Source organism: Haemaphysalis longicornis, unplaced genomic scaffold (assembly GCF_048455015.1).
Source record: "Haemaphysalis longicornis isolate Haplotype H1 unplaced genomic scaffold, Haemaphysalis longicornis Haplotype H1 scaffold_10, whole genome shotgun sequence".
NCBI lineage: Eukaryota > Metazoa > Arthropoda > Arachnida > Ixodida > Ixodidae > Haemaphysalis > Haemaphysalis longicornis.
This window is the reverse complement of record NW_027526204.1, coordinates 142,048,656-142,061,589: the sequence shown is the minus strand read 5'-3', so window position 1 is coordinate 142,061,589 and position 12,934 is coordinate 142,048,656. Positions and strand designations below refer to the sequence as shown.

The 12,934-nt window shown below is 46.3% G+C and overlaps 1 protein-coding gene across 1 annotated transcript; it reads right to left on the bottom strand.

Annotated features, from left to right (window-relative positions):
• Positions 1–342: 342 nt before the first annotated feature.
• LOC144157975 (E3 SUMO-protein ligase PIAS4-like) lies at positions 343–9,116 on the bottom strand. Its single transcript, XM_077688679.1, has 3 exons — positions 9,041–9,116; positions 3,726–4,258; positions 343–2,246 (listed from the first exon to the last, which is right to left on the bottom strand). Exons 2-3 carry the CDS (start codon positions 4,065–4,067, stop codon positions 1,947–1,949), a joined length of 642 nt encoding a protein of 213 aa, XP_077544805.1. The 5' UTR covers positions 4,068–4,258; positions 9,041–9,116; the 3' UTR covers positions 343–1,946.
• Between the last annotated feature and the right edge of the window lie 3,818 nt (positions 9,117–12,934).

The following is a 12,934-nucleotide window of genomic DNA, read 5'->3' as shown; positions in this document are numbered from 1 at the left end:
TTGCTGTAAACAGTAACAACTCATTAATGTTGCTTGCTTTCTAGGAGAAATAGTTAGCGCCTTTCCCTAGGTTACTTCCATCGATATCATGTTGTGACTACAGTGATGAGTCATCTATTGCCAACACGCTTGATGACGTCACGTTTTTACGTGTGCTCCTTGATAATTGATATGCTCTAGTTGGACCGGGCATCTGAAATTCCTAACCGATATTGCGCAATATTTCCTGTACGACGCAGACACATGACGAAAATTAAATTCATAGTACTTGCGCGCAAATGTAGCACCACCTCGTAAGTAGCAGAACATGATTGAAGTCACAGCGAACCCAGATAAACCCAAATTCTGGTTTATTGACGGATTAATCAAAAACAGCCATCATTATGCGTTGGCGTTGCAAATACAATGAATAAATAAAGCAGGTGATATTGTGAAGAACAAGTAAGTAGACTTGCAACAATGAACCCTAATATATAAATAGTCAGACAAACACCATCGTAAAACAGTGGTAAAAATGGACGTAAACAACACCTCTGATGCACCGGAAAAAAAAAAAAACAGACAAGATATTAACGAAAGTAAAAACATATCAGCAAATAGCATCTCTCCCTCTTGTGCCCTACTAATACAATAAAACACTGATCTAAACAGCAAAGGAAACTTTGCTACGTTAACGTAGCATGCATCGCGGCATATACTGATGATAAAATGGCAGGGTATTTATCTCCTGCAACGTTGGGGCCAATATTAAAGGGACCCTGCAACACTTTCGATAAGCGCTTTCACTCTTTCCAAAGCGCCTGGAACCACTGCGAAAGCTATAGTTATCGCCAGCACGGAGCGGCACTGCGTAATTTGCTCGTAGCAGCAGATGCGCCTTCCCTTCCTGGTTTTTTTTTTTTTCTTACTTTTTTTAAAGTTGCTATCGAAAACCGTTCATTGCCACAACTGAAGAAAAACCGGCCAACAGCCGCTACATGGCCTTAGTGACGTAATTCGAGCCGTCGAAGAACGTCAAGACCCGGAAAGAGAAATTGAGCGAGTTTACAAGTTATCTGATGGGCATAGGGCAGCAATTTTTTGGCTGAGGTACTTTGCCACTTCCTAATCTAAGTACTGGGTGTGTTGGGTGACAACGTTCTGCAAGGACCAGGACGAATTTTTCTTCAACTGCGAAGTTTCTGAGGAAGCTGTATAGCTCTACTTTGTAGCCGTATGGCTGCATTAAGGTGGATGTCGAACTTTCCTTCGGAGAAACTTACTCCACCTTGGGGATTTCCCGTAAATCTGGTCAGTTTAGGATTTAAAAGGTTAAAAAAGTGTTGCAGGGTCCCTTTAAGTCACAAACGAAATAGTGTCAAACCGGTATAGATATATATATTTTAAAGTCACTACACGAAGTAAAAAAGTCCCGTATACTTGCAAAAGATGTACATCGTTTTTTTGCACGTTTATATTAAATTTTCTGCGAATAAAAATCTTGCTCTGTGAAGCTGTGTCTAGCACTGGCTAGTAGGCAAACGATCAACGACGAATTCGCCCATTCCTCGTAGACTGAGGATACTCCCATGAGCCATGACCAGCGTTGACATTGGAAGCGTACCGCAATGTACACGACGAGCAATGCGATAATTAACGCCATATTCGTAACCGCGCCACCAAGGACCTATCTGTATTCATGTGCACTACGCTGTGGCATGAGCTTGCGTGAGTATACTCACGCAAGCTCAGTTGCACTCAGTCACAAATCTGCCGTTTCCTGCCGGATAGACCTCTCAAATGCCCCGCAAAAGATCCTTGCCAGCGGCCAGAGCCGAGGACACTCGTGCAGGTAGCGCTGTTTTATTCGTTCCAGTTGTGGCCGGAAAGATTCGGCGACAGATCTACACATATTCGGCGTCGTACACCGTGGGAGCATGGCTTGCTTGCCGGATTGACGTGGCATCCTAAAGCACGATGACGTCGCCGTCGGCAGACGACAGCTCTTCCCAGCTTGCGTCGACCAGGAATTTTACGGTACTGCAATGCCGCTCAGTTTTTCTCAGAATGTCCAGCGTAAGGAGGTCGATTCGCAGGTCTTCGACGAAGACTTCGCGCCTGCAGAGTGGACAAGCCCACGATGAACCCAGGGTTGCTTCGTTCACCGCCAGGTACGAGAACGCGTCGAAGCACTGGACGTGAAGGCAGGCGAACCCGCGGCTGGGCGTTACCATCTTCTTTCGTGACAGCGGGCAGATGAGAGAGACCTGCAGGGATCGAACTTGTCAGGATATCAGCGTAAAGGCGAAGTGCATAAAAGTTTACTGTACATTGTGATATATACATAACCTGCAGGTACACTGCAAACAGCCCACTGAAACGATTTGTACAGAGTTTACGGCAAAACTGCTAACGATCTCGTACTCTTTGTAGGTGTGCAAGCACGCCTCCTATCGTTCATTTGGGTCACTAAATGGGCACAAATGGGTCTTGCTTGTTCTTATTTTAACGTGACCGCGTCAGACTGCTTTCTTCAGTGCGTCTGTCGCCCTTTCCCCGCATCAGCGCGGCGTCACCGTTGCTTATCACAGATGCCGTGCACGCACACACACACGCACGCACACGCACACACGCACACGCACACACACACACACACGCACACATACGCTCGGCGAGCCACGCTCAGCTAGCCACTGCGCAGGCGCGGCGCGTGCTGACGTCACGCGTCCTTTATTCAGGTGTACCATTTATTCTCCGCGTCCGTCTGCTCTTGAGAAGGCTTCAGACTCCAGAGTAGACCAGTGCAGGCACATATACTTCTTGCGGTCGACCCTGCTAGAGCTTTCGTACTAAAACACCGATAGAATAAAGAGAATTACGCAAATTCAACGCGTGAGTGTTAAAAGTTTGAAGGCTACGTCTCCCCCCCCCCCCCCCCCCCCCCCAAAAAAAGAAGAGTGCGAATAGGCGCTGCCTTGCTCCTTCTACACATTTAAAAATACAGAGCGAACGAGAACACATAACTCCCTTCATGCGGCATACCATTCACTAGACGCCGCGCCTCTCCAGTCCATAGACCAGCATGGGAACTTTAGGATGTCTCACTCAATAAAGTGTTTGTCCTCCTCCTTTTCACGAACTGACAAAGCATGACGAAGAGCTTCTTTATTGCGTGTTGCGTGCGGCTGAATGTCGCCTACACAAGTCATTTTCGCTTCAATCTGCATGCAACAGGCCACTTCCCCCCTCTGCCCTATTTGTGACGTGCGCGAGGGCTTAAACCACGTAATATGTAAATGTGCGCGGTGTTCAGCACCTATACTGTCCCTGGGCCAGCCACTTTCTAGAAGACTAACGCTAAGTGACGTATTAGGCACCCAGTCTAACTCTAAACGAGCAACTCTAGCGACAAAAGCTCTACCGACCTTCCTGCGAAGCATAAAACTTGATCAGACTCTCTAAACAAGGCTTCATAAGCAGGCGCATCATCGTCATCATAGTCATCATCATCACTTCATTTCATTTTTTTCTCGTACATCTGGTGTAGCAACCTAGGCGCCTTTGTAAGGCTAACCGCACCAGTACAATTACCGATCTCTCTCTCTCTCTCTCTCTCTCTCTCTCTCTCTCTCTCTCTCTCTCTCTCTCTCTCTCTCTCTCTCTCTCTCTCTCTCTCTCTCTCTCTCGCACACACACACACACATTAAATGATATGGGGTAGTTTTACATGCAAGCACGTAGCATACCTCCAAACAATCCACGATGGCGTCGTCATCCACCCGAGCAAAGTTTGCCTTCACAAGGGCTTTCGTGAGCTCCTTCTTGTGCACGTAACGGGAGTTTGCCCGGAGAGAGCGCAGCAGCTCCTCTTCGGAGAACTTTGCTACTTCTTTGACGAAGACCGTTACTGGATTCGGCGGGGCGCAAAACGAGATGGTGATCTTGTTAGTAGCACCTTGGCAGATCGGCCCTATATTGACCATTGTTAACGGAAGACCCAAGTATTCCGCGCCGTTAACCTTTACCCTCGCGCTCAGGATGTTGCGACTGGATGGCCGTGTTTCTGTTTTGAAAAGGACAATAACCATCCTTTGAGCGTCTTCGTCGTCACCGGCGGGCAGAGTACCATTGTAAGTCGGCACTGTCGTGGCATTCTGTTTCGGTGGTACTATAGTTGCACGACACGGTAGAACGGTTGTTTAGGAAATGCGCCTCTCATGATGCAACAATGGCGTCCAAATGTGACAGGAGGTCAGGGCGACGTCGCAGGCTTCATCACCTGAACAAAACATTCAGTGGGCTTCATAAAAAAAAAAGATCTTGTAATAATGCGTGGGAAAAATCACATCTAAGAAAGCTTAGAAGAGGCCAACACGCCACTTTCGCGAAGCCGTAGTGTGGGAGCTCCACTCAGTTGGTAAGCACGCTGCTATTTAAAACGGACACCAGGATACGGACTTGCGTCATCTATCACAAATGCTATAAAATGGACCACGTGAGACGAATGTGATGACTGCAGCTACGACCTCCGCAATAAAGAAAAGTTTGAAATGCATTCGCCTTAAATGAGGAGAAACAATATCGCAAAACTTAAGTGCAGCTTCGATGAGTGCTTCAAGTCTCTTGCATTGCACATTAACCGGCGTTTTGTGCTTTTACTGGCACCTCTGAAAAAAGTCTGGCACTACAGGTATGGCTAATTTCAGCGCTGAGTTAAAACGCGCCATCGGCCATCGGCTTTACGAAAGGTCGATTATAAAGCGACGTAGTCATTTTATGAACCCAAGGAGGAGGACTGTGGAGCGCGATTGATGCAAAGGTGAATGACGCAGTACAGCGACAGCGTGTGAACTGAGTCCAGGACCGAGTAGGCGGTAAAACAGCGTGGAATGCGAACGACTGCGACGGGATGCCGACACTGTTCGACACCGAAAGGAGTGACAGGTAGCCAGTGCCACAACTAAGCTAGCAGAGGTTACCTCAGAGTCTGGAAAAACAAAAAGCACTATGGAAGGCGGCTCGTAAGCGGCTTCCGTCGGTGAATACCGAGTGGCGGGCTTCTGAAGCGGAAGCAAATCCTCGAATTCGTGACTTCGGGCCATGTACCCGGTAATAGATCTCATTAGAAAGGGTTAGAAAAAGTTATATTTTCCCGAATTACGACTTTTTTTCTGAAGCACGATATAATTACAAACTGCCAGCATGGTTTTCAACGAGGCAAATCATCAGAAATGGCACTACTGGCACAAAAAGAACTTATAATTAAAAATATTGAAGATAGGAAGCTTACACTTGGTATATTTATAGACTATAGCAAAGCTTTCGACTACCTGAACCATGGTATTCTGCTGACAAAGTTACAAGTTACAACGCTATGGCGTCCGCGGTATAGCGCATTCTCTTCTTCAGTCATACCTTCCAGAACGGAAACAGTGTGTTGAAGTTGGAGGCTTTACTTTTCCCATAAAACTATACATCATGAAGTACCTCAAGGCAGCGTATTAGGGCCGCTACTGTTTAATATCTACGTTAATGATATTGTTAAAACCAAAAACGACGTCACGTTCTTTCTCTATGCAGACGACACCAGTTTATTAATTTCAGGCCAAAACACAAACGAAATTGCGGAAAAGGCTCAGGAGGCCCTGTCGATCATTTACCACTGGTCACATTCCAACAGCTTAAAAATTAACGCCAGCAAAACAAAAGCCATTTTATTTGGAGCTAAAAACAAGGACACAACGATGCATCAAATGATAACTTTAGGCAGTGTACCTATAGAGATAGTGAATAAGCACAAAATCCTGGGAGTAACATTTTCCTCTGATTTGACATGGACAGGTCACATAGAAGCCATGACTAGATCACTGTCGTCAGCGGCTAATGCACTAGCGCGATGTAGACATTTTCCGGTGAAAACTAAAATTCAGATTTACCATGCCCTGTTCGCTGCACATTTATATTATTGTACTCTCATATGGGGCACTACTACCGTTGGAAATATTGAAAGACTCTTTCTTTTACAAAAAAGGGCCCTGCGCTACATCGCCAATGTACCCTACTCGCACTCAACTCAGTCTTTCTTCTCTCAATATAAAATCATGTCTGTCAAGAACATTTATGAGTTTCGTCTATTGTATTCGCTTTTCTTTTCAAATGAAAGGTACCGAGTTTTTTTGGAGTGAATGGGCGATTTAAAAATGCAACAGAGTGATTCGCGCACTCGAGGTTGTGACAGGTGGCTAGTTTCGCTTCGACCAACTGACTATCTTCTGCAGTCCTTAAGATGTACTGTCCCTTCCCTGCTAAACAAATGGGATATTGTAAACACAAATTTAAGCCGCTACACCCGAAAAGAAATGAGGGAATTGTTTTTAAAAAGTTGTTAACACACACCATTCTTTTTTGTATATGTTGATCAAAACTGTAGTTTGTTTTCTCTTTTTCTTTTTTTTTCTTTTTTTCGCTTTTTGCTTTTTCGTGTCTATGGAGTCTTTGTAAGAAATATTTCGATTTTTACGGCTGTTTTTCTTTTTTGTTGCTCCTATGTCACTGCAATCGCTATGCTTCTTTGTTCATCAGCGCATGACAGTGTATATTGTTCCTAGCCTACTCTTGAAGTCGAACAACTCTGTATAATGGAGACAAAAAGGGAAACAGAACACTGTAACTGTCTACATTGCGAGTGCGGGCCCTCAGGCACCTTTCAAGTGTTCTTTACGGCCACTTCTCGCCTGGGGGACCCCCAACTTCTTGTTGGAAATAAAGGTTGGATTGAATTGAATTGAATTGATTGCTACATATCCACTAATTGATCTCAAGATAAACCTCATCTATTGATTGGATTTATTATTTGTTGGACTGATTTATTGATCTTCCATTAATTTTTTTTTCGCCTTTGCTCGCCCTCAAAAGTGATCTTGATGCACTTCTCGCTTTTCGCCACATTTGGCAAAACACCCACCATGGACACGTTTTGACGAGACTGACAGATTGATTATGGCGTTTAACGCGCCGAAGCTAAACCTGCTCCGGGAAGCTACCAGAGAAGAGGGCTCGGGGTTAATTTCGACCACCTGGGGGTCTTTAACGTGCGCCCAAATGTCGACACACGGGCGTTTTCCTTTTCGCCTCCATCAGAAAAACAGCTAGCTACAGCGGCCAGGATCGAACCCACGTCCTTGGGCTCAGTATCACAGCGCCTTAGCCACTGAGTCACTGTGGCGGGTCGCTTTAAGGAGACGACCTCTCATAAGTGCCCAGCGGGCCAACAATATACCCTCAGGCTAGCAGGCTCGGGCAACAATCGCGCGCATGCGACCCTAATTAGCGGCTTTGGCCCCGGAACATTCGGCGAGACACAAAAACTGCCTCGCACTACTGCAGTGGGCTGGAGCTCAGTTATAAGTGTGTTCTTGACCGTGTAATCGGCTCGTGAAATATACGCGCCTCGTAGCCCCCCATTCTATTGTGAGTTCCGTGCAGAACCACTTGCGACTGTTTCCGTTCACACAACAATTAGAGCCATTAAACATGTTGAACGCCTTTGCTAGCGTAGATTAAGGCGTATGCCTGGCTAAAAGCAAATATCTGTCCGTGCACACGTAGCTGTAGTACCTCACGAGTAATCGCCATCCTGATCCACTCCGTACGCGATTGACGAGCGAAATTAGCGGTGTGAATTCCCAGTTTCCACAAGTGAGAGCGGCGGGTGTCTGCACAGTAAAGACGAATCAACCGCCGTTATCAAGGAGACTGCGAAGACAGCGTCGAATTTCGCTAGCGGATGTTGCTGCTATCGCAGACAAATTCGCGCTCGAAGTTTCGAATTTCGAGTGCCCCGTTTGTTCCGTCATAACGCGACGTTCCAAAGGCTCCGGGGCGTACGCGCAGGAAATGCAGACCAGACACATGCTTCAACGGCTGTAACGCGCAATCCACGAGAATGAAGTTACCCTACCAGACGTCTGGAACTGCACTCTCGGTTCCCTTCAGGTGCACATGTGCAGCCGAATTCCCGGCACGGTTTCATCGGCGCGACGGACTACTGCACTAGCGTGTCACAAAATTACCTGCACAATCAAGAAGACTAAGCATCACTGCGAGCCGGCCTAGTTGGAACTGATTCATTTTGAAGGTAATAGCGCACTGAAACGGGGACAAAGAAAGGAACACACGGACAAGCGCCTTCTATCAACTGAGTGGTTTATTAGAAAAAACACAGACTTTTATACCGTACAACACTGCGCAGGTCAGTACAAGAACCCATCAACGGCACACATAGCAAAAAACGTGTACACTCATCAATTCACACCAACGATGATAGCAGTGAGAGTTCCTTATCTAACTATGTTCCCACCAAAAAGAAGATTGTGTAAGCCATCTCTCAGTAACATTGTAAGATAAGGACCTCTCGCTACTATCATCGTTGGTGTGAATTGATGAGTGTACACGTTTTTTGCTATGTGTGCCATTGATGGGTTCTTGTACTGACCTGCGCAGTGTTGTAGGGTATAAAAGTCTGTTTTTTTCTAATAAACCACTCAGTTGATAGAAGGCGCTTGTCCGTGTGTTCCTTTCTTTGTTCCCGTTTCTGTGCGCTATTACCTTCAAAATGAACAAGAAGACTAAATCACCCTTTACTGCAAGAAAAACAATTTCGTATCGTCCACGAGGAGCCGACCACACGACAACGACAATGGCACTACCCCGAAGAGCGGCCCGCGGCAGTTACGACAAACCGCCGTAGCAACAATGACGCTGTTGCTATGGCCCAAGGTAGCTGGGGGGTCTCTCTATTGCGCAGCTTCCGCGACAGTCATCACAGAATCCGCTCATTTCATGTTGCCAAGCCATATTGAGCGCGCAGAGATCCTTCGTGACGTGCGTAAACGCGGGCAGACACAGTTCACCTAAGTTAGAGGTGTGTGTCGATACATCGGAACTCGGGAGCATAACATTACCGGTATCACAACACCGCAAACGGCATAGGGCGTGGTGCAACTTAATGCTGGCAAAACCGGCAGTAAAGTCATGCGGAAAAGGTACGGCAACGACTTACCTGAGAGAAGAAATGCTGTTTCAAATGCTCCGCAACTGCTGCGGGCGCGTCCTCCCCAGCACCAGCACTTTCGCGCGTACGTATGTAACTGCAGGCGCTGATGGCAATCGGGTTAGCAACCCGAGGAAGTGATAACTCGACGGGTCACGTGATCGTTCACGGTGGCCAACACACTCGAAAGCCAAGCTGACGATTCAGGTAAACTACTATTGAAATAAATGAAAAGAAGTACACTCGTCTAGAATTGTGCAAGGCCTCAAGGATTTACTTGTTACACGTGTTTCACTTTATGCCAGTGCAGGTTTCTTGGAGTGCTTTCACGTGTACTAAGCGGAAGAACGACTGAGAAAGCAGTGGGTAACATGGAGGGTTCGCAAGGATTTCGGTTCTGGTTTTTCTTTTTCGGCGTGTCAGAAAGAAGCGGCCATGTACCGGCGCCCATCCCAGCTGCATCCCTTTATCCCCGCGCGATAAGGGCAACGAAGGCTGAAGCCAATTATGTTCCTCGCAGTCGCCGTTGCTCCAAGAGCCAACAACCAATTTTCTTAAGGTAAGAAGGTCACAATGATTTAAGGAACCACATCTGGCCAGGATTTATGCCGATAAGAGAGATATGAAGCGCGTTTCCTTGCTCGTTGCAACGTTCACTGCCGCCTACTTGTCGCCGTCATCTGATGGTATACTACAAAAAAAAAAAAAATCTCAAGCGTAATGCTCGCTGTTTGTAAAGAGTGTTTTTAACATGCCTGGGGGATTCGTAAGTTTTTTTTTTTTGCTAAAAAAACAGGTTCGAAGCTGTCCCTCTTTCATCATCATCATCGTAATCATGAGACTATGCATGTCATCTTTACGCAACGCAGGTAGGCCCCTGCAGAATATAAACTTGATGATTGTAAAGACTGATTGTACAGATCCGGTGATATGAAAACAAAAACCGAGGTGCTCGCTCGGGTGCTTCCTGTTTCGTCTCCTCACGAGCTCCAAAAATAGGGAGCCAGGCTTTCACTACGCCGAAGAAACGAAGGTAAAGGTTTGATAAATTCACTTTATATTAATAATCAGAAGAGCGAGTCAGTGGTGCACGAAGAGGGACCGTGGCCCTTCTCGAAATTTTTGAACGGTAGGGGGGAGGAATGGACCGCGCCCTATCGTCGGGCTATGCCATCGAATAAAGAGTGCTGGTAATTATTTTTGGTCGCGAGTTAAGCTCTAAGCTTACGCGGCTTCGACCTCTCCCCTCACAAGACGATCAACCATTTTGCAATTCTCCTAAGGAAGAACAAAACTAAAGAAAACAGTCGGAGGACCACAGCATCTAAAATTTTAAAATCAATTTATTTAAATTGGTTCGGTTTTTAAACAGTTGTTTTTAGTTGCTTTAGTGTTATTTCTTTTACTTTTTCCTCCTCCTCCTCCTTTTTTCTTTCAGGATCCGGCCAAAATGAAATCTTGCGTACGCCACTGGAGCGAGCGAACGCCAAAGGGAGACTTTGAACAGATGCAGGAGACCGTGCATTGCAATTTGCAATGCAAAATATTTTGTGTGCTCCTGCTGTTTTAAAGGCAGCCTACCGGGTTTGCCAAGTTGGCAGCGCAACATATTCCTGAGGTTCGGGCGACATAACGCACCGCAACACAAATGGTCCGGTACCAGTTACGTCAACTGCACTTATTCACGGCGTGGTTCAGAGGACGCGCAAGAAATCCTAACAGCACACAACTAACGGTGGTCCACTGATCGGGTAAAAATAAGAGGCAAAACGTTGTGGTCACACTTACTTTAACTCAAAGCATTAGGTGAGGAACACAATTCTTCTCTTTCATTATTTCTTCCCTTCTTTGTTCGCCGTTTCTCATTTTGTCTCCCTATTATCGCTCTATTTTTGCTTTTACCTTGCTTGGTGTCTTCTGCTACTCGTTTTTTTTTTTGCAATTATTTCGGTGTGCTTTGGTTCTGTTAAAATTTCCATTTTCTTATTTAGCGCCTGGAACCTTTCTTTCCTTCCTTCTTATGTCTCGTTTGCTCACTGCTTCTTTCACTCTTTTTTTCTTCCACTTTCTTGCCTTTTCTACTTTGCTTCCTTCTTGCCCTCATTCGGTTCTTTGTTTGGGTTCCTTTTTTTTCGGAAATGAAAAAAATAGTCCCGGAAAAAATGGTCCCGGAAAAAAATGGTCCGGTGAAAATGGTCCCGGAAAAAATGGTCCCGGAAAAAATGGTCCCAGTGACCATCTAGGAAAAAATGGTCCCATGCTCCAGTCGACGTGTTTCCCTTCAAGTTAGTCAGATCTGAACTTTTTTGCGGCTTTGCTTTTGTGCGTTTGCGTTTTAGCTAAAGGGTTGAGAAAGAGATGGAATGCTTTAATATTCCTACAAGGGGCAGAAATTAACTCCTGTGAAGGCTAAAATCTGGATGGATGGGTGGGCGATGTACGTACAGATGGATGGATGGATGGATGGATGGATGGATGGATGGATGGATGGATGGATGGATGGATGGATGGATGGATGGATGGATGGATGGATGGTAGGGCTGAGCATCGATTAAAAATTTAGTGCAAGTAATTGGATTAAAACCGCACAAACAACTGCGAGACCTGGAACCGCCGGTTTAGAAGCTTAGTCGGACACAGCTATCTCAGTGTCTGAAGGTCATTAAAGCTCTACGCTGCGAGGTTTCATCAGAATCGGTGTAAATTGAAATGGGGATTTACGCTCGGATGCTCCGCCTTGGTTTAGCCTTCGTTTCTGCGCAGTGCGGCCCAAACCCAACTCTCGAACGTAAAGTCATATCGAAATTAAAATATTAAAGCTAAAGCTTTAAAGGAGCCATGAAGAGAAAACAAAAGTTTGTTTTATTCGAAAGATTAGGTGTTTCATAGTACCCCAAGCGCTTTCCCGGAAGCAAATGATGCTTTATTCACTGAGAAATAAGGCAATTTAAGCCAAAATTTTAAATCTCCCGCTAAAATTGAACATTCCGTGACGTGTACAATGGCGTCATAGAGCCGGTCCATGAAACAGATACTTAGTATGTCGACTCCATATAGCACCCACACGCGGGAGTCGATCGAGACGGCGGCCATTTTAAAAATACTAGTAAAACCTAGTGCACCCGCAGCCCTAGTCATGGAATCGCCTGATCCGGAGAACAAAACTCTCGCCGAGGAGCTCGGGCTTGCATTTAACAACCTCACACCACTAAAACGCTCAATGCTTCTAAGTGCACGAGCGGCAAGAGTTGTGGGATACGCGGTGGACGGGAAAGCGACCATTCCGCGATAGCCACAACAGACGAACGCCCAGCCGTCGGCACCGCTGCCTCGTCAGCCCCGTCGCGACGGACGAATATAGACTGGTACGTATGTGCCGTATTTTGATTACGGTTAATAATAGTTCAATTTCAGTAGCAGTATCACTTATGCCAGTTGGCCGGTGTCGTGTATGGAAAGCCGTTCACGCGAGCTCTCTGCTTCGACCAGAAAGATACGAGCGTCAATGCGCGGTGTTTACGGCATTTTTTTCCCCAAGGTCAGAGCGATTTGACGAAGTCGGCGACGAGCGCCAGCATGTCCCAGGAGTGAGCTAACGTAAGGGTCCCTGCCGTAATCACTTCCTCGGAAATGAAGCGAGCACACTCGTACTTCCTTTAGCTATCTTTCTCCTCCGTTTGCAAAGTTCACAAAACGTAGCCACTTGCTTCGCCTAGGTTCGTCGTTGGGCAGCACATGAAAGGAGATCTGCTCACCGGCGGGGATGTTGCACTCCCTCGACGATTTGCCCGTACTACATGGGCATTTCAAAACGCAGCAACGAAATTTCATTGTAAAGTACTCGAACAAACTGAAGTTTTCAGTGGTTGTAAACTGGAAACGAGCTCGTAACGACAGCAGCAA